Source organism: Centruroides sculpturatus, unplaced genomic scaffold (genome assembly GCF_000671375.1).
Source record: "Centruroides sculpturatus isolate CEXI.00-Female unplaced genomic scaffold, Cexi_2.0 scaffold181, whole genome shotgun sequence".
Classification (NCBI taxonomy): Eukaryota; Metazoa; Arthropoda; class Arachnida; order Scorpiones; family Buthidae; genus Centruroides; species Centruroides sculpturatus.
Window position 1 is genome coordinate 458,356 of NW_019384322.1, and position 22,566 is coordinate 480,921.

A 22,566-nucleotide genomic window follows, 5' to 3' on the forward strand; every position below is an offset into this window, starting at 1 on the left:
TTCGAAAATAAATGGTAAAAACTAACAATTATAAATTTTCAACGATTAAATCTTTTATTTAAATTCATTTGAGATTTTAATTGTTCTAAACGTATGCGAAAACTCATCGGCATTTGCATACTTGTTACTCTAGGTAATTTGCTACGCAAGATTATATTTCTCGTCCAACCTCCAATTATGAATTTTGATGAAAGTTAAAGGAAATGCGCCATTTAACTCAAAATTGTGTCGTTTGCGAATATTCTGTGACGAAAAGATTTGAATTCAAACAAGAGGTATTCAGATGCGGATTCACCTGACTCATTAACGGATCTTCGCATTCCAAAACTATTAAACGTTATAATATCAGGATATTTTTCCGGATAAAACTAAAAATTTTAACATAAAGGATTCTCGAAAGTCCACTCACCATATGTCAATCTTTTGATTCACATAAAAGTCGGTTCAGCTAACAGATGTATCCTATATGTCCAGTCACGGATGATCCAAATACACTTTCTGTTTGTGTATCGTGACTCAAATGTGATTCACGTTACCTTTCCAGGAAATGATTCTTTCCACACCTTCTTCCTGTTTGTCATTGATTATACTTCTGAATAATACTTTTGTCATCCATTTTTTTATTTTACAATTCCATGTTTCTGACCTCCGAAAGCCTAAGAAGAATGCAGATATAAGTTGAAAGACTTTGAACTCACGAGAACCAATTAAATCAAGAATTTTAATCATCCCGAGTAGGCTTTTCCTAGAAACTAGGCCTATTATGGTGCAATATTTGTTACAAATAAACCCAACTGTACTTCCTATCCGTGCTTCATAGAAATAAAATCAAAATAAAATTCCATTAACCATACAACAAAATCGATTATAAACATAAAACAATCAAGAATATCGATCCGTTATCGGTTTTAAAAGCTCAAGAACAATTAGCAGTCATTAAACTATCGACAATTAGAAGATATCACGTTTTAACTGTAAACATATTAAGTAATCGTGTCGCGTAATTGTATTCGAATTCGAGGTTTTAATATTTAGATGTTACTATATAATTGCTGTGGAAACTTAGGCAGCAGCAAAGTATTTGAATTCAACAACGGCAGAAAATTTAATTAGTTGAGAGTTGTTCCCTCCAAGCCGTTCTCTGATGCGTGACTTAATGAAACAGTTTTCATTCTATTTTCAATTTTCGCTTCTTTTGATCATTAAATCTACCAATGGGACCGAATAAATTTTAAAATTTTGTAACTTAAGACACGAACTTATCCATGTCGAACTCCTGTAAGATTCTATATCAAAGTTCTTGCTTTCCTATATCGCAACCATGGCAATCGAGAGGAAGGTAACTGAGAATTTTTCCCAGGACCCGGAAGAATTTGGGGACTCGTAGTGGTTCCTACCCTTATAAATTAACGTTTTACTAACAAAAATTACAATTGTTTAAGCTTAATATAAAAAAATTCTTTGTATTTCACTTGTTCAAAAAAAGGGGAGAAATGGAAAAAAAAAGCCCAGTAAAGAACTAGTGGGGCCCTCTAAGGAGCTAAAGGGGCCTGCACTACGCCAAGTCTCATACAAACGACAATTATTCTATATTCGAATGACCTGTTGCAATCAGGGCCGTCGACGGCTCTAATTGCAACAGGTCATTCGAATATAGAATAATTACCTGGTCTTCAAGCTTCAAACTAACAACACGTAAATCCCAGATTATTGGTCCATAATCATATAAATCGCGCCTTGATCAAACTTAGAGATTATTATTTAGAAATTGATTCGAGGAAGCAAAGATATAATCTGGTTTCTCAGATTTATTCATTTAGTAATAGTAGTAAAATCTCTTCCAATGATTTAAAAAAAATATATATCGATCTAGTAATTGATCTTAATTAAATCCGCTGACTTAATCAGAATTGCTGAAGATGCTTATTATCGAGATTGACCTTTTAATCATGTAAAAATATCAATTCGGTTGGTCACGAAGGAATCTAATCCGGCTCAGATGACTCACCTACAATTCCTTTTTTTTTTAATATTTATTATTTTATTCTATAAAGTTTGAAACGGTTAAGAAAACTACACGACACGTGCAGGAAACCACACCTATCAGCCAAATTTATTTCTTTGAAAATTTTTTTTTTTTTATTCTATTTTAACTAGCTTTTCAAAATACGAACAGACTCTCAGTCGCCTCACGTTTAAAACGAATCCCAATGACTAATACACAAGAATAGTAAGTTCATTGACGACAGTTTTATCGATTTTTTACTTTACTGGATCACTTTCTAGTGTTTTTATACCGTAAAGAAAAACGTTTTGGTTGAAATCGTACCACCTTCTAAACGTTATTTTTACAATAGATCCTACACGACTTTAACTTGTTTGTTCTTTTCGGGTGGCCACACGACCTTGCGGGGTTCTTTTCTAAATCGTAGGCGTGATGTAGACTTTTGTCATGTCTGAACGGCGTATGACTAACGGTATTTATCCACCCACACACACATACACACACTCACTCACACACTAAAACCACATCCTGACTTCTGGTTCCTTTCTAAATTACATTTTCGAGAAAAGGAAAATCGCTAATTCAACACTTTAAAAAAGATTTTTATTTATTATATATCCGGTGCGTAGGACTGATGTTTATTAATGGTTCTCTTCTCATTCATGTTTATAACGTGTTACTATGGCTTTACTTAACTGCTGATTGTGCTGATAACGTGAAAATATGTTGCCTCGTAAAATATAACACCGATTAAAGGCTACGACTCTACATTAATTCTATATATTACTAATTTCGAGTTACGCCACTAAATTGTAGTAGCCTGTAGTCAAAGGTTAATAACTTCTATTACTGACTCATGTTTTATGCTACTAACCTAATATTACTTTACTAAAGTTATTAATTGAATATTTTTCAGTATTTGATAAACTTAATATTCTTATAGTAACTTAAAGCTTTACAACTTTATTACACATTATCCTACTGGATATATAATAGTAATTGATCTCATTATGGCTGCCAATACAGATACAGTAGAATGCTATAAAATACGTGAAAATATCACTATTAAGCAGTTAGAATTTACGTAACTATAATTAATGTTTTAAATACAAAACTTATTTTTCAATAGTTATGCCTTGTAGTTAATGGTAACTCTATAATCACTCTACTTATTGCTTAATTAATAGTAGTTCTATAGTAATAATATTTACTTATTGCTCATATCCCCAGTTAGCAGTTAATAATTGCTTATTTTATTGGCTTATTTCCTATATTTTGGATTTAGACCTTTTATTTTAGATGCTGCAATTGCTCAAAAATCTAAAAGGCCTACTTAATATAATAAGCCTTCTAGTAGCAGTTTAATACAGTGAAAATAAATAATTTATAATGATATTCTAGATATTAATGCAAGATAAAATTTTAATAAATAATGTAAAACGTAAATCTTTCGGATAAATTTTCTATATGACACAGTTTTAGATCATTTTTGTCTCCATATTAGTCACATGAGGTTTATTCCCCATAGAATATATTTATGGTAATATACTCTATGGGAATGACGTAATAGTAAAAAATTAGGACAATCTTTTATTTATTATGAACAATGAAACTGTCATTCCGAAATATATAATTATTTGTACGAAAAAAGAACAAAAATGAATGATTCATACGTAATTTTCTACAAAATTACTATTGCTGTAATAAATATATTTTGTAAAAATAATGACAAATTATTTATTTTAAAATTATTTTATGAAATTATTTCATCATTATTTTATTATTATAAAAATTTTGAATTAAAAAAAAGTTATAAAATAATTTGAAAGTATTGTAATTCATTGTTCTCTATGGAAAAAATGTAGCCCTAGCGTCATCTAGTGGCATTTTACAAAATTAGTATCAAAATTTTTTTAATTATAATTAAATTACATTATAATATCGTTTAATGTAATAAATAAGATATATTGATAATAATATTATTGATTAAATATATTTTAATAAATAACTGCACGGTAAATGTTTAATACAATTTCGTAATTATTAATATGGATAATTTGCATATGATTGGCGCCAGGAGAACATAAAGTTTTCGTTAAAGTATTAATTATATTATATATTTTTAAATTATGTTTTTAAGAAATATAAATATTAATATAATTTTTTAGTCAAATTTTCAGACGTTAAACACGACATATTTTCAAATTTGTAATACATCGACATCATATATTCATTAGATGCTTTTAAGAGTATTTAACAGTTATGATATATTATTAAAATATTTTCAATTATTAATAAAAAATTAAAATATAAAATTTAAACATTTAATTTTTTAGTTTGTTAAAATATTATAAATGTAAAGAGTTTAAATAAAATTAAATATTACATATTCAAATTATTATAGAATAAATATTTTAAAATAATATATTTTATTACTGCCATCTATCAACAGATTATGTCACTATTAACTGTATATTCAAATATTTGCTATTGCTTGTTTTTGTTTATTTTATTCAAAAATTTATTTTACAAAATTTAAATATATTTTTTTAATTTTCAGATTAAAAAATAAAAAAGTATTTTATTCACTAATAGTTAATATTCAAATTGTAAATTTATTATATTATTTAGTAAAAACTATATCGATTAAAATAATTCAAATTAATAAAAATCAAGCAATCAAAATTAATTTTAATTATTCTTTTAACACTGAAATTATATATTATTTATAAATAATTTTTTTTTAATTACAAATTTTTAAATTCAAATAATTACCGCCTTGTCTTTTAATTGGTTAAAGCTGCTCACGTGATTGGTTTTACTCCGCTGATAATCACGTGGCGATGGATTTTGTTGACACTTGTAGAAATGTCCGGTCGGGAAGGAAACGTGTCGAATGAATTAATATAGAATCTATCTTTATATAAATTATTTAGTTTATAACAAATGTAACTGCGTAAAATGAGAGATACGATGCCATTTAGTGAAATAATTCTTTTAGTTTTAATAGAAATAAGTAGAAACAATTTTGATATCGATAAGCCTAGTTTGAATGATAGCAAACACGTGGAAATTCAAAATTATCGTTATTCAGAATTATTAAATAAAATGCTGAAAATTGTGTTTCGGTTTCATAATATATTTTATTCCTGACATTTGTTTTTTTGTATTATCTGTCACATGATACTTTACTACACTTTCCGCTTGTTACTGATAATGCTTTGTAGCCACAGTTTTTGTTTTGGTTCTAGTTTTGGTTTTAAATTCGTTGCTATATATATGCAGAAAACGTTCATTACGTCTGTAACGACTGTAAACAATTGCAGTATTGTGTTATAGGTAAGTATAACTTGTGTTTAAATTGCAATAAATAATTGCTATTGTTAACTTAATCTTTTAAAGTAAAAAATTAATATGCAAATTACATTTTTATGTATTTTGCACATAAATTTTGTTATATTCCTATGGAGTGGTGTACTTAATAAAGTTGTTCTGTTCTGTGCATAGCTTTTTAATTCTTTTGATATTTGATTCCATTTCTTCACAGCACATCATAAAAACAGTTTAAAGAGCCTTATAGGTTTACTCAGATTAAATGTTTAATTTGAATAAACCTGTAAGACTTAAATTATTATAAAAACCAGAAAAAAACTAAATTTATTTTTAGATTTAGGTACAGAAAAAATTTATTCACAAACCTATTCTCAATACCTTCTTACATTGATACCTGAATATGCTACAGCAAGAAAATAATAAAGAAATAATAAAGCAAGTGGAAAGCAATGCATTTTTTTAATGTTCAAAAAATATATTTACTAAAAATAAGGTTATTCTTATACTTTATTGGATTTATTATGTTGAGGCTGCCATTTGATAATTGAACTAAAGCCTGTCATTTTGTTTTATTTTAATAACATTTTACAACTCTTCTAGAATCATATAAAGGTGCATAAAATAAAAATCTGGAATATGAAAATGAATTGATTTCTGAAGTTATGAAATAAATAATACACACAAATAAATGAAAAAATATATATATTTGAATAGCCTATTGGTTTAACAAAATCAAATCTGTTCTATGGTCTGCTGCTTTTAGAACTTTTAACATATTTCAAAAGATACAGTTGTAAATTGGTTGAGCTTTGTCTGAATTCTTTTGTAGAGTTCTGCTATAGAATTGACATTCCATCCTCTGTCCTATACTTTCTGCTTTAACTGATATTAAAACTGGTCGGTCTTAGTTGGGATACATTAGGCACATTGTTTGTGCCTAATGTATCCCAAATGTATTCAAATTGTAAATTTGAATACATTTGGGATACATTCAAATTATTATATCAATGTCAGGAATAAAATATATTATGAAACCGAAACACAATTTTCAGCATTTTATTTAATAATTCTGAATAACGATAATTTTGAATTTCCACGTGTTTGCTATCATTCAAACTAGGCTTATCGATATCAAAATTGTTTCTACTTATTTCTATTAAAACTAAAAGAATTATTTCACTAAATGGCATCGTATCTCTCATTTTACGCAGTTACATATGAAGAATGTATTATATTTCATATTGGTCAAAGGCAGCAATGGTATCTTGAGCATAGTAGGACATTGCTATAACTGTTCAAAGCACATAATCTCTTAATCTCCATTCTGAGTGTACTTGAAGAATAGAACTAGTCTTGATGCACTTTATACTATATACTTCTATATTAATACAAAGTTTAGATGGTATGATGAATGCCAGAGACCACCAATGAAAAGTTATGATTACCCACATTAAAACCTTCATTGGGAACTTTGCATGACATTTGAACTTCACTTCAGGAATAGCATCCTTTCTTTTTTCACAATAAAAACATTTTCCACAATAAAAACATTTTCCACATATTCAGAGCAATCTACTGTAAAATAAGGCTTAGCATTGATAACAATCATGATGTTTTGGACTGCAGATCTCTTTTGTCCAGTTAGAAAATCAAAAAATTTTAATTTAATAACTGCTTCACAGTATATTTTGGATGTAAAAATCTTTTTTCTATTTTAAGAATATAGTATTCCTTTTCTTTAATATCCCATGCACTTGTGTGAAGTATTTGAACTATTTTGAGGTATTTTGACTTGGTATATAGAGAGACTGGCTCACCTTACAAACAGCAACATTGGTTAGCTATTTGTGCTTCACTTCAGTAATTTTAACTGTTTTTCTTCCCTTTTTCAGATCTAGATAGAATTTCCTTCTCTGTTACTCTCTTAATTATATCATATATAATGCTTTTTAAAATGCCCAAACATTTAGAATGTTCTACAGTGAAAAGTTTACCCTTCATCAAATTTCTAATAATAAAATTTCCAATGAGTTTCCTATGTTTGTCTTCTCTTAGGCCTTTCATTCCTAAAAGTTGAACAATTTAAAGAAAAACATTCAGAATTAAATATCAACTTGTATAATAGAAAAACTGCAAGTTCAATTTAAAAAAAAACAAAATGGAGGAAGTCATTCTGGATATATAGTTTACACCTTATACTCCATTTATCTTTCTTATTACTGTCTTTTCCATTTTTTATTTTTTTGATTTGATTTTATTAAGTATAGTAATTATTTTTTAAAAGATATATATATATATATTAAGACTACATCACCAAAAGTGTATAAAGTAAGTGAAAGTATTGTTCTGAAATCTAAAATAGATCTTGTCAAGTTATTTTTTTTAAGGTTTGTTGCAATTTAGATTACATCAGTGATTTCCAAACTTTTTAAAGAGAGATGTTACCCTTTTTTAAAAAATTCTTGCTTCCTCTCAACTTTACTTTTATGAAAGGTTTAGAGGAAGTTTAGAAGAAGCCTTTTCACCTGCCAGTGAAAATGCTAGAGAATGCATACCACAGTTTGAAAACAACTGGATTATACATAATAATAATAACTTTTATTGTAAACATGACATCTAAAAATAAAATAAAGATGAAATGAAAATAATTTCAAGATAATGAATTTCTTAAATCTAGTTCTAATTTATTATTATGCTAAAATGTTTAATTCCAAATTAAATATTTTTTTTATCACTTTGAAAATTCATTGTATAAGATTTGTTTAACATTAATATGCAAATTATTAGTTGTACGTAATAATTGTATATGTGATTACAAGTACTTTCAGGTATTCTGATCAATACTAAATAATGCCCAAAAACAGAGCTGCTCTTAATATATTAATACCAAATGATCTGTGTTATTGGGTTATAATGCTAATAAGTAAAATAAGACTACTTTAATAATCAGATATAAAACAATTTGACTAGAGGTAGGTGGTTAGGTTGCTTTCTCATGGTGGTTTTAATAATTATAATAAATAATAAATTAATTTTTAATTTAGAATTTCTGGAAGAAAAGAATTAATTTCTTCCAGAAAGTTAATTTGAAGTTTAAAGAACAGGTGATGCTTTGAAATGATAAATAAGATAGTGTCAAAACTGAAGCAAATTTTGTAATATAATGACTTTTTAATTGTTTTATAGTAAATAAAACAATTAAAAAGTCATTATATAATAATAAATAATAACAGAATTAAACATGATAACTGTCAAAAGAAGAAGAAAACTATATCATATTTAATTTTCAAATAGTTAAAATAATTTATGGTATAAAGTAGACACAAATTGTATGAATAACAATTTTCCATTTAAGCATATAACCAGTGCATCACAATGTAATGCAGGGAGTGGAGAAACTTTTTAATACAAGGATAAAAACTGATAACACTTCTACCAGCATCTGGCAAATTTTAAGTTTATATAATTTATAATATATCTGTTTGTGAACACATATCAATGTCATAAAAGTTGTTACTCTTAAATTGCAATTTTATAGAAGAGAGTGTAACTATCAAGCAAAAACTAGTTTAAAAAATACCATGATATATATAGATTGTTTGTATAACTTTGAAGTAATAAAAAATAATTGTAAGGGTATATATTTTTAATTTTATGAACCTTATCTTTCAGTTTTTCAGTGAGAAAGATTGTACTCCTTTTTCAATGAAACTGAAAATATTAGCTGACAGTGATGAATCAGCAACTTGGAAAGTTGTGAATTTGTAGTTCTTTTGTTGAAATGTTATACATAACCACAGATTTTTAATGAAAATTTTCAGTTTTTTTTATTTTGAGCATACACATTTCTTTTACATAAGTTACTGCATTAAAGTATTTTTAAAATTTGTTATAGTATAATGAAAAGACATCTTTTAACAAAAAATTTTATTTTCTGGTATTGTAGCCATGAATGTGTGCATTCTGAATCAAATACAGTGGTACCTCAGGTTACGAACGCTCCAGCATACGAAATTTTCAGGATACGACATGAAATTCAAACATATTTTTGCTCCACGATACGAACAAAAACTCACCATATGACGTTACATTAGTTCGCATTTTTCATTTGTTTTTCTTACTACAGTTATTTTTTTAAATGTATTACTTGGCTTTAATTTGAGTATGTTTTTCACGTTGAAACAAATTATTTGGTTTTACATGTAATCGTATGGGAAAAGATGATCCACCTTACGACATTTTCATGATACGATCTCAGTTTCGGAATGGATTAATTTCGTATCCTGAGGTACCACTGTAATCAAAAAATGTGTCAAAATACATGGGATACAAAAAATTTATGGAATTTATTACATATGCATAAATTTAGGTTTAAAGTGTTTTTGTGTTAATTTGAGTATTATTTTGTATTTTTTAATGTTGATTAATTTTTTTTAATTTTGTGCAATAAATTTGAATTTTATTATTACTGATTTATTCAATGCATAATCATACAGGTATATTTATTTATTCATTTTTAAGCCTTGTATATTGTATGCAGATTTTTTAAAATAAAAGCACAGCTTTTTGTTAGCAAAATTAACAGCTAACTAAAAATGGGAGTTGGCATTATCACTTGGAGTTAGTTAACAAAATTTTTGTCTGTAAGTAGTGTATATAAATGACTCTGCTAGATTTAATTTTGAAAAAAGTGCTTGCATTGATAAGTTGTACAAACTTGTGAAGCTATTTTCAAAGCATTGTTTCTCAAAATTAACATTGGATAAAATTCCAAAATAGATTCACTGTTATATTTGATTTCAAAGCAAATAAGAATTAAAATCAATTAATTCCAATTGCTAGGATTCTGGAACTTCATCACAAATTACAAAAAAAGGTGTTTTGCATATTCATAGCTTTATTCTATGATTTAAATCTTCAAATCTATTTTGAAATTGATCCAAAAGTCTTAAATCCTCATCAATGTACTTAACTGTGTTGACTTTGGATTCTGTTCTCTCAATTTTAGAAAATGTATAAAGCAGTTCCTTTTCAGTTGGGTCACAAATAATTGAAGCATTGATTTTAAATTGAACAGGATTATTAATGACATTTTCCTAGTCATAATTTCCATTTTAGTCACTCTTCTTGATTAGTTAAAAAAAAATTACATTACAGTATTTGTGTTTTTATTTTATTAATTTACATAATGAAAAATGTATTACTAATGACATTTGTTTAATTGAAATGTGTAAAAGAAATGTATAATGTAATTTTTAGCTAATTAACAAATGTGACAAAAGTGGGAACTAGGACCAGGAGAATGTTTTTGATAATGCTGTTCATACATCACATAAACTGGTTGAATTTTACAGCACTATATTGTATCTATGTGAAGCCTTTGTAAACATATTTGTGTTTGAATTCACAGTACTGTTGGATTTTCAATTTTGTTGTATTTTCTTTTCAACTTTTTTCAGAAGATTTATCTTTCTTTTTATTTATATACTTTCCTACAAATTTGTTCTATTATATTTTATAAAGAAATTTGTGAAAATATTTGCTAAAATAAACATAAAAGTTTATTTTAGTAAATAAATCTGATTGTCACTGCATACATATCAGTTTGCAATAACACATTAGGCTGCAATTTGAAAAAATTGTAGACCTATAAATTTCCACTGTTGTCCATTCATCAGTGTTTCCTTAATCTAGAGAATGGAGTTAGATAGATGAAAAACAAGACTACATATGGAAACCTTAGAGACAGAAGGTCCCAATTAACTATATATGAACTTTCAATGCAAACCAGAAATCATGTTATATCAATTCAAAAATTTTGGCCAGAAAGGAGTTAGATAGGTGACCAGCACGACTCTATTGCTAACAGAAAAGTATGATGTACAGGGACAAGCTACTACTAATTTGAAGTGGAGAACATATATTTTAAATTAAGTAATTGAAAAATATGATTAAAAATTGCAGCCTGGCATTGTGACAATGTTTTAACTTTATATTCTTCTACTTACATTTGAAAATAATAAATTAACAAAACAATTTAATTAATAAGAACTTGTCATCTAAATAATGATGTGCAACTGGCTAATAATAAAGTGCACCACAATTTTTTCCTGATTGTTTAAATATGCCATAAGGCTGAAAGGTCAGGAACCACTGATCTGGACTGTAGACCTGCTGCAAGGAATTTGGATTTCATTTTGGGTTTATTGTTTCATAAAGAACATTCTAAACATAATCAACAAAACCTTTAATGTCCAGTAAAGCTTGATGTTCTCGGATACAAGAACATCAAACAGATATTAAAAATAACAGGCACACCACCACCTTATCAACCTACGTTACTGATCCTGAAATACAGGCGGACTTCCAGAATACCAGACTAATCAGACAAGCGTTCCGAACTGATCACATCCGTCACATGGAGGCCTAGGAGATTCATAAAGCTAACTGTGGAGGCACCTGCATCAACTTCAAAGATGGTGAAACAATCGCGCAGGCGTGGAGGTATTTGTTCGAGGAATTCGAACAGGGACAGTCGGAGGGGTGAAACCCGACATGCACAATTATTTAAATCGTTACAACAGTCAGGAGGAAACACAGTCAGTCACCACCTGAAGCAGACCTTGGTGGAGGTCGAAAGCATTTGTTGAGTTAGTTATGGACATAACACTTGTACAAAAAGGTTTCGTGGATTGTTATTACTCAACGAAGTGTTAAGTTGTTGGAAGTCATTTTGTCTCAAGAGTCAATCTTATAATATAATTGAGATTGGTTGATAATAATAATAATAAGTGCAGAGCCCAAATGATTAGGAGTTGAAATTTGGTACACAGGTAGAGTACATCATGAGGATTTACACTAAGAAGAGATTTTTCAAAATTTTCCCCATGAAGGAGGGAGTTAAGGATTACCCCGAAGAACTCTGCTTCTACTGTACTATTTTAGATGTGGTTTTTTTTGCATTTTGTGGAAAATCAAATATATTTTTAGATCCATATGAAAATTCTCTAATTAGCTTGGAAGAAGGGGGATTTAATATTTGCATTCAATGAAAACTGGTAAGATTGGCTATGTAAGATAACCTTTGTAGTTAGATAAACCAAATTCTATAATATAATACAATAGAAGGGTTAGAAGTATAAAATTTTCTAATCTTAATGTATGTTCTTACTTTTGTCCAGTCAATGCTGGGCTTATCTGCTAGTTGGAATATAAGTTGAATATGAAACAATCTTGACAATATGAAACAATCTTGGTTTCATATTGTTCAACATATTTTCTTATCCACGTATCCAAAAAGTACTCCATCATCCAGTTCTTGCTCTTCTTAATTTTAAACTTAAGGAGCTATTTGAAAACTATACAGAAGATCCTATGATTATTGGTTGTTTCCAAATGACCGTATGTCATTGACATAACTCTTGTAAATTTTATTTTACTTGTGTATTCTGAAACTGTGTCTTGTTTTATCTGTTTTTATCGTCATGACTAGGTGCATAGATAGATTCTGGGCATTTCTACATCATCATTATTCAGAATATCCTATAGGCCGATGTGTGTTTTGGGCATAAGCCCCTCATCTGTCAGCTACATAATAAAACATATCATGAATTTGTCATATTACAAAATGTTTATATTATACAGGTAATAGGTTACAACATACCATGACTTCCAGGATTTCTTGTAGGTGGTGTTGACATGTATACGTTCCGTTTAAAATTACTTATTTGCAGTTAAAATTGTTTTACTGTTAAAATACCGTTATAGTTTAAAATATATTTACAATTAAAAGTACTATTACAGTTAAAGTTTCATGACTTAACATCAAACATCTTCTAGCACATACTCTTGATGTCTGTGCAAATGAGGTTCTGTTTAATCTCGTTGGCACTATTAAACTATCCATGGACCTAGTTGTGACGATAAAAACAATTTTATTTTACTCTCAAATTGTTCCAGTATCTTTTCCTCCACTCTTCTCACTATCAGATCTGCCAAGGTTCCTGAAATGGATGATCCAATTGAGACCTCTTGTTTGCTTATAAAAACTTTTATGGAATTTAAAATATGATTAAAACATTGTGTGTAAAATAGCTGATAATGTTAAGTTATAACTCCACATTTAAACATTTAAAGCTATGAGATATTTTTTAACAGAGTATATGAACAACCATTACGTAGCTTTCAATCCTTTCAAGTTATCTTGTTCATCTTCAGGAAAATGAAAAAATGAACTACGGGGAAACTAAATAGAACATCCAGAAAATTTCTGAACACAAAATAAATTAAAATAAAACAAATAAAAAATTTATTTTATTTCATATTCAAAAATATTTTGGACATTCTATCTGGATTCTGATAGCAGTGAGTTCTTGTTCATGTTTTGCTTTCTTGAAGATGAATAAGATAACTTTAAAATATTTGAAAGCTATGTAATAGTTATTCATATACTCCATTAAAGCATATTTTATAGAACCTGATTATATCTTAAACTTTATATTCCTAAATTTTAGACTTTGGAGCAAGATGTTTCTTGCATAGAGAAATGTTGGCTCTTGTCTCATGTTTGTTTCCATCAATTTGAAGTCCAATGTAGTGATACAGTCTTCCTTTCCTAGGTCACTTTCATCAATTTTTTGTTTAGGACACAACTGTTTTTAATTGTCCATGGGTATCATATACAATATTTCCTCAATTACTCTTTCCAACATTTATTCCTCTTTATATATAGGAGAACTACACTTTTCTATTATTGCGCTAAAGCCCCATTGTTCCTTATGGGTTTTAACATATACAAATAGTTTTGGAGGTCTAGCTAGTGGAGTCTAGACAAAGTATTGTGTCTCAATAATTTCTTCATTCTTACTTCTACATTCTTAATGGGGTTTCTATCTCTTCAAAGCCTGTTTCTTTTATGTAATTTTTCAAATTCTTAACATATTCTTCTTTCCATAGTATAACATAACCATCTCTCCTGACTTAACTACTTTGGTTAGAATGAGATGCTCAGTTTCCAACCATTGCCTTATCAAACTCAATCTTTGTTTCACATTCTTCTCTTTTTTCTAATCTGTTGTTTTGTTTGTTTCTGTTCACTATCATCTATTATATCATTTCTTTTTTCATCTAATTTAAACTCTGAAGAAACATCTCAATTTCTTCTTATCAGAGTTCTACACCAGATCATTCCTATAAACTTTTAAAGTGTTGGACATTAGAAGATGAATTGTTTTCTCAGGTTGGTCTCCAAAAAGTAGTTTGTTAATTTAACTTATCAAGTTTCATACAGTGATGGATTAAGGATTGAATTTATCAATATGTTTTTTTCCAGATTCATAAATTTTGGTCATTTAGTTTTCTTCTTGTTGAATTTACTATAAATGGAATTTATAAACCTCTTTTCTTAGATGTTATTTGAAAGTTTTTTTATTAATTTAAATATCAGAATTACTGAGGTACTATTAATTTAACAGAACATCATTTACTAAGAATATCAAAACTTAAATTTAACTCTGTTCTTTTATTCATGTAAAATGTTTGTTGCAGACATCTGAAAATTATGATGTCAGTAAAGCTTGTAACTGATGTTATAATTGAAGTAACTGTGCAGTTCATTAAGTTTTATGCATGAAATCATTATTGATAAATTTGACAACTGTTCTTGAGACATAGTTGATCTTAAGTAATATTTCATCTTTTTCAATTTTGAAAAGCTTCTTTCTGCAGAAAAAATTGACATGGGTAATGTTAAAAACTGTATATTCTTAAAGCAATTGATCCATTTAGAAATGATTCTCACATAAATTATTTTTACAAATAAATTCTAATACATTGATGAGTATCATAGTATTTAAATACAAGTAGTGCAAATGTTTTAACTTTTTAAAATAGATATTTCATAGTTTATGACAGTTAGGTTTAAAAAATAAAACTTGTAATTTGTGTTCATTTGTATGATGCACCCTTTTATAAGGCTCTTGTATAGGGCACAAATCACACATTGACTTAAGATTTTTGAGCTAAGCCATTACAATTATTTGAAATAGTTCAATGCATTTCAAGTACATTGGAAAATATGTACTGGATAGCTATTATTAGTGGCATAACTAAGATTTTGTTCTGGGATGATTTGAGAGGATGATGTAAAAAAGTAAAATTAGAATGAGGAATAATTAAGCCTACCATAAAGTACTGTTTATTTATAAACAGCTTTTTTATTTATGAAATTATTTATTTTTTTTATAAATGTTTGTAGTTTAAAAGAGAGTCAACACCTATATCACCTTCTATAAGTATGTCACAAGAAATAATTAAACTTACAGCATTGGAGTGGATTGCAGTATAGTTTAGAGAATATGATTGTTGAAATCATTCTTTAAGTACTTCTGTTGCATATACCTTAGTTTTACATTGATAGCTTGGAATAGATGGTTTACAACAGTAACAAAATGGAATATTAAGTTGTTAGTAATTGTTTCAAATCAATGTTTATTAATAATTTGTCTTATACAGTAGTTTTTTAGATTTGAAGAGAAAAATTTTATCTTCAAATCTAATTAAAAATAATGTTCTTTTCTGTTAACATTCAAATGAAATTTCAAACAGAAGCATGCTCCAGTTTGAAAGTCAGTTCAGGAGCAAGTTCCAGTTCAAAGTGTTTCAGAGAAATCTTCTAAATTTCATAACAATCTATCTGTAAAGAATTTGCAGAATAGTATTGTACAGAGAAATTACACTACTTATTTAATATTTTATCCTTGCATCATTCTACAGTTATTTGATTTTGCTATATATTAAACCTGTAATTCTGTTTTTTAAAAGATATTTACTTACCATAATTTATCTTTATAGTCTGCATTGATTAGAGGCATGACAATTACAGAAGTAAAGAGAAAGATGAAAGTTGGCAGTGAACAATATTTGACAGGAAATTACAGTGCAGCCTTACAAGAATATACTTCTGTATATAATGCAGTGGATAAATTTGGCAATTGGGTAAATAGTATTTTATTTTATTATTTTTAGTTAAAAAATAAATAATAAACTCTATAAGTATTTTATATTCCAGCTATGGAAATATTTTAAAAATGAAATTATATTGATCTTCTCAGCTGGAAATTTGAGTAACTAATTAATGATGATTTGTTTTTGCTAAATTAAGATAGGTAGGTCAGATAATTTATTATCTGAGTCAAATGAGGCAATTTTCAGTGTGTGTATGTGTGTATCAATAGAATACATGCTTCAGCTTTTCTGTGATCATGTAAAAAAAAACTTCAAATTTATATTTGAAAAGTTTTGGGTTTAGCTACTGTTAGGCACTCTCAAACTCTCATTTCTTATCACCAGAACAATCTAAAAAGTTTAAAAATTTATAAATATTAATTAAATTAATAAACCAGCTAATTTTTCAATATAAAATTTTTTATTTTTAAAACAATACAAGTTATTAAAGATTTTAAAGTATTGTTTGGAAAAATGGAAGGAAAAGTCTGTAATTTTATTTGTTTTTGAAAGTAGAAAGTGATTTAAAAATTTCTTTTATTAATGTAGTTAATATTTGTTTTATTTAAATTTTTTGGATTGATGATAGTTTGTGAAGTATTTTGTTGTGTGCATAATACAAGCGTAATTTGTAAATATACGGATTAGAATTACAGTCAAGCCCACATATAACAAGATTAGTTGTTGTGAATTATCAATTAATACAAACTTTATCCCCTAATCTGTAATATTAAACCTATGCTAAAATGTTCCAACATTATGAAGTATTATGAAACAATATATTGGATATAAGGAAGATTTGTTCTGATTGTTGTTCTGCTTAGCTGAAAATAATTATACAACAAGCTAACCTTATTGCTTAAACCTGAATGTCACAAATTCTTCCAAGAAAGGAATCGGCCCAGAGCGGGACTCAAACCCACAACTTCTGCTTACTGTGCAGATGCGTTCAAGCCCCGCTCTGGGTCAATTTTTTCTCTCAGTGGTTCTAAATTATTTAAATTAATTAATTTATTTATAATTATTAATGTTAATACGAGATGGTGCCTAACGCTTACCTCTAGAGCCAAATTGGTTACATAATTTATTTAGTAAGTAGCCTTAAACTAGCCTGATAGAATTTTGGCATTTGGTTGGTGTTTAGCTATATTATATATCGGGTTTAGCGATGTTTGTATGTATCATCAGTTCAGCTGAGTCCAAAAATAAATGTAATAAATAGGGCATCCAGAAAATAAGGAATGTTTGACTATAAAAAAGGAAAAAACAGTAATGATAGGAACAGTTTTATTAAGTAATCAGTAGGAGACCAGTTACTTTTCTACATAGCAGTGGTATGCCATCCATGGAAACTGTGAAAGTGCCGTTTCCCTCTTATTTTCTAAAATATAAATACATATGTGATTATTTTCATATTTCATATTTTAATGTACTTTAAATTAATTAAAATTAATATTCTATTATAACCACATTATGTATCTTATTACAAATTTCTATACTACATGTGAAAAAAAATGATAAGATTGATATTGTATATTTGAATATAAATTTGTATATGCATATTCCCAATGGAAGTGCTGTATTATCGAATACAGGACAGCTTCCACGGCAAAAATATTTGAATGGTGTAAAGCAGCCAGACTACCAGCCTTCACACATTTGCTTTACAGAGCATCGACCTCATGTGATTTAACTCCTGGATGCTACATACTGAAATACCTTATTACACTTCCAATGATTCTATACTGGGCTAGCACAGCTTCCGTATCATCAAATGTCACTGCACGCCACTGCTACATAGTCATCATTTCAATTAAATCACTTGTCATAGTGCGACACTAGTTTTTGGATTCCTTTGCCATAGACTTCCATGCCCAGTTCTTTTAGCTAGTTAGTGACAGTTTCTTTCACTTCTCATCCATTCCAAAATATTCTAAATCAACCAAAAACTCTTTTGGCTTGGAAAAGACATGAAAGTCACTGGGGGCCAAGTTAGGATTGTATGGTGGATGGATGAAAACATCCTAAATTTCTGAAGCACAGCTTGAGTGGTTGTATGTTAGCTTTCTTGATTAAACATTAAACACCAATTTCTCACACTTGCTTTGTTCATAATGTGATTACCAGACACTTTTACGATTTGTGTATAAATTTCTATAAGACAAACTTTTTTCATTTTATAAAACAAATACTGTAACATTTTGCATTCGGTGGAATTTTTTAATTTTGTACACATTTTAACCCTTGACAAACAGTAACAATAAACTTGCTGTTATCTAAACTCTATGCGCACTAAACTAACACATCAGAAAACAAATTGACCTTGAATTGATGATGGTAATTTACCTGCACAGAGTGCAATGTGCAAACATTCTTTATTTTATTGACTCCCCTCATAGATTCTGCCATATATGAAATTTATGTTTGTGATAAAATTGTATTTATTTATAGTTGAAATTATAAATAAGAAAACACTAATATAAATTATATATTTTCCTTTTAAACTTTTAAAATATTCTTTTCATTTGAACATTTTTTATTTTATAGTATCTTAATATCACTGAGAGAGAATTAATTGCTTTGAAATATGCCTTAGCTACAGTAAATTTTCATTGTGATTCAAAAGAGGTAGGTAACTTAATATATATATATATATATATATACTGTATTTTTGTGGAATGACTTGCATGCCAGAATCCCTGGGGTTACTGGTATGTCGGTTAAACTGTGACTAAAATATAAAATTAATCAGATCTAACAAAACTAGTTAATTAAATGTTAAAGAAAACATTCTTCTGAGTACAGGTTGACATTAAAAAATCTGGCAATCTCCGGACCTGAGGAGTGCCGGATTTTTTATGGTTATATATGTTATATATATTTAACAGGAAATGACTATCTATACAGATAGTCATTTCCTGTTAAATATATATAACATTTTCTTTAATTTTAATTTTAAAATTAATTTTCTTTCTTTAAAAGATTCCATTTAATTTTCTTTCTTTAAAAGATTATACAATCTTTTAAAGAAAGAAAATTAAACACTAAATGAAAAGCAGATGAAATTTTAATGTTTATCAACTAAATAAAGTTGTTCTACAGAATTTTAGTTAGGTGCCTCCAGAAAACAGTGTCATGCCAATGCAATAAATTTAAAAATGCACTCTGAAATCCATTCCAGAAATCTGTAGGAATGGGATTATCAATAGCCAGATTTTTGAATGTCAATCTGTAGTAGTAGTAGTTGTAGTAGTTGTAGTAGTTGTAGTAGTAGTAGTTGTTGTTTGTTGTTGTTGTTGTTGTTTGTTGTTGTAGTAGTAGTTGTTGTTGTTTCACACAAAGCTAATGTTGTTTAAGCTGAGATAATTTACAGTGAGTTTCTTAAATTTAATATGTTTATTTTTGTGTTTTTGAATCAAATAACAATAAAATACACATAAAAAAAAGCACTTTCAGAATTCCACGAATATTTTCCATAACTATTTACATCTTTAGAAAAAAGACAATATGATAAAATTAAACCTATAATTGTAGTTTTTGATGTAATGCTAACTGTTTCACAGTTTTGGAATCAAAACTGTTTGTTTTTACACAACATAACTTGTTCATTTTTTTAAGGTGCCCTCTAGAGAGGAATGTATAACTTCACTTAAACTGGCATGCCAGCATTTCCCCGGAATAAACCAGCATGCTGGATTTTTTCATACGAAAATACCTGATTTTATGAACTCCCCAGATAGACTGGCATGCCAGTCATTTCACGAAAATATAGTATAATTATTCTTTAATTACTCTAATTAATTATATACTTATATATAATATATATCTTATTTTAATTAATGGCTGATATGATTTAGTAATCAGAATTCAGTTTTTAGAGCTGATTGCCCAAACATTAGCTAATAAATTATTAGTTTTTTTCTTATATTAATATTGACTAGTTATGCCTGTGTGAATAATTTGTAATAATTTGTATATACAACAAAAAATTGCATGCAAAAATTTAGTTATTATTTAGGAAGTTATTGCAATCAGAAACAGAATTATGTGGGATAGAATTTTTTTAACCAGGTTAGTCACAAATATAAACAGTTTTTATGATTCTCTTTAGTTTCTATTTGAGTTCACTTATTTAGATTGGATTGATGGACAAAGATAATGATTGCATTATCTTAGTCCATCAATCCAATCTAATTGCAATATGTACAGTCTGTCAAGACACTCTTGTCACATTGCACATATGGGAGTGTTTCCTAGGAGGACTTTCTGTGAGGGACTAGTTTCTCTCTAGATGTTAGGTACATGAACAAAAACTAGAAAATTTCACAGTCAGCCTGTTGATCACTTGTGATTCCATGACCATTTCCCAGTGTTCAGTGGTGTTATCTACTTGCTTTATTTTCCTTCAACATCAATAGTTAATGATTCTTTTCATACATTGTTGTCATAACACATATAACACTATGAGATCAGAAACACATAAAGTAATATTTTATTTATAAATCAAATTGCAGAAAGTAATAAATAATCTAATTTTGATTTATTAGAATTGAAAAATAGTGGCATTCTTTGTAATAATGAACAGAAATATTTTGAAGTGCTATAATAAAATTATTTAAAACTTGCTTACAAATTAAAAATCTTTTAAATTTAATAAAAATTTGTACAATAAATTTTTCATTGGAGTTGAACATATTTATTATAAACATATTTATTATAAACATGAACTTTGAGATTCCTGTTGACAAGATAGTGTTCATCTTTAACAGAAAATACTTTACAATAAAAAAATCAGGACATAATTGAAATGATTTCTGGAAGCATTTATCTTAGATGAGATACAGGTTTATAGAATCATGAATGCCCTGTAATGCTTGAAATAACATTCATACTTAAATTTGTGAAAGTGATTCTTTTTATATAAGTGAAATCAAATTTTATTAATAATTAAATTTATGCTTTTTATATCTATAAAAAGAATCACATTTACGAATGTAGACATTCAATAGCTATGCTTCCACTTATGCTTTTTTCTTCAGTTAATCTTAGTGAACATGAGATAATACATTTTGAACATTTGACTTCATGATTATTTGTAACATTTATTATTTAATATTTTTAATATTCCTGTTTTATTGGGCAATGATAAATTAATTTTATTGTTTGTAAATGCCTAAAAACTGTTTATTAATCTCATATTCATAAATATAATATAACTAAAACTTGAATCTATTACAAAACGTGTCTAAACTACTAGATTATTTTCTGACAGCATTGAAGCAAATTCTAAATTATCTAAATTTGGTATAAAGATAGGCAGTTGTGCCAACAATTTATATAAAGATTAATTTGAGATTAATTAATAAGTTAATTAAATAATTTAGAAGATTTTGGAAGAAAATATCAATTTGGAACAGGATCTGAACTTCTAACTCTTACTTTCTGAGCAGACTTTTTGTAATATTTACCCAGATGTTCATTTCTGAATGTATACTAATTAGATTTCATACTAACTTAATCATACTAATTAACTATTAGCAGTATGGTTATATGTTATGAGCTATATTAATACTTATTTTAAGAAATAGTTTTAATACAGTATAGTCTGAAATAATCTGGTAATTTAGACATAATTTCAAATCTAAATTCCATATCTTTTTTCCTGATAATTGTTATAAAATTAAACTGATATATGACAATAATTAACTTATCAAATTTATTAGCTAAAATAATTTACTATTATTAAACATATGTAGTATAATAAAATTATATATTATACAGAATATGGATCATGCTAATGCTTTGTTTACAAAATTGAAACAATATGATTTTCCTGCTGCATATTATGGAAAAGCAAAACTTTTATGTAAATATGAAAGGTAAATAAGATTGAATATTCAAAATGTTTTTACTTTTAATTTTGAATTGAAATATAAATATTAATTTTAAAATTAAGATTTTTGCATTTCACTTTAGCATTATAATTTAAAATTTTCAAATATTTGTTTTTTCTTACAGTTATATAATTAACATATAATTTTTTAAATCAAATTCTACAAAACTAGAAAAATATCCAAGAAAAGAAATTCTATTTTCTTACTACTGTTTTCAAGTTTCAAACTAATCCTTATGTAAGAACATTCTAAATTGTTATCATAGTTCTGTGGAGAGACTGCATGGACTTCAGTGCTATGAAACCTCAGAGTTCCCTCTACACTTTCCCT

The 22,566-nt window shown here is 27.6% G+C and overlaps 1 protein-coding gene across 2 annotated transcripts in view; it reads left to right on the top strand.

Moving 5' to 3' along the window:
* LOC111625909 overlaps positions 1 to 22,566 on the top strand; it is a 104,169-nt gene that overhangs the window by 11,218 nt on the left and 70,385 nt on the right. For both annotated transcript variants that reach the window (XM_023369172.1, XM_023369179.1), the window contains exons 3-5: positions 16,190 to 16,333; positions 18,890 to 18,970; positions 22,124 to 22,221. In XM_023369172.1, the coding sequence (XP_023224940.1) occupies positions 16,190 to 16,333; positions 18,890 to 18,970; positions 22,124 to 22,221 (323 nt within the window). The remainder of the gene's footprint in view (positions 1 to 16,189; positions 16,334 to 18,889; positions 18,971 to 22,123; positions 22,222 to 22,566) is intronic.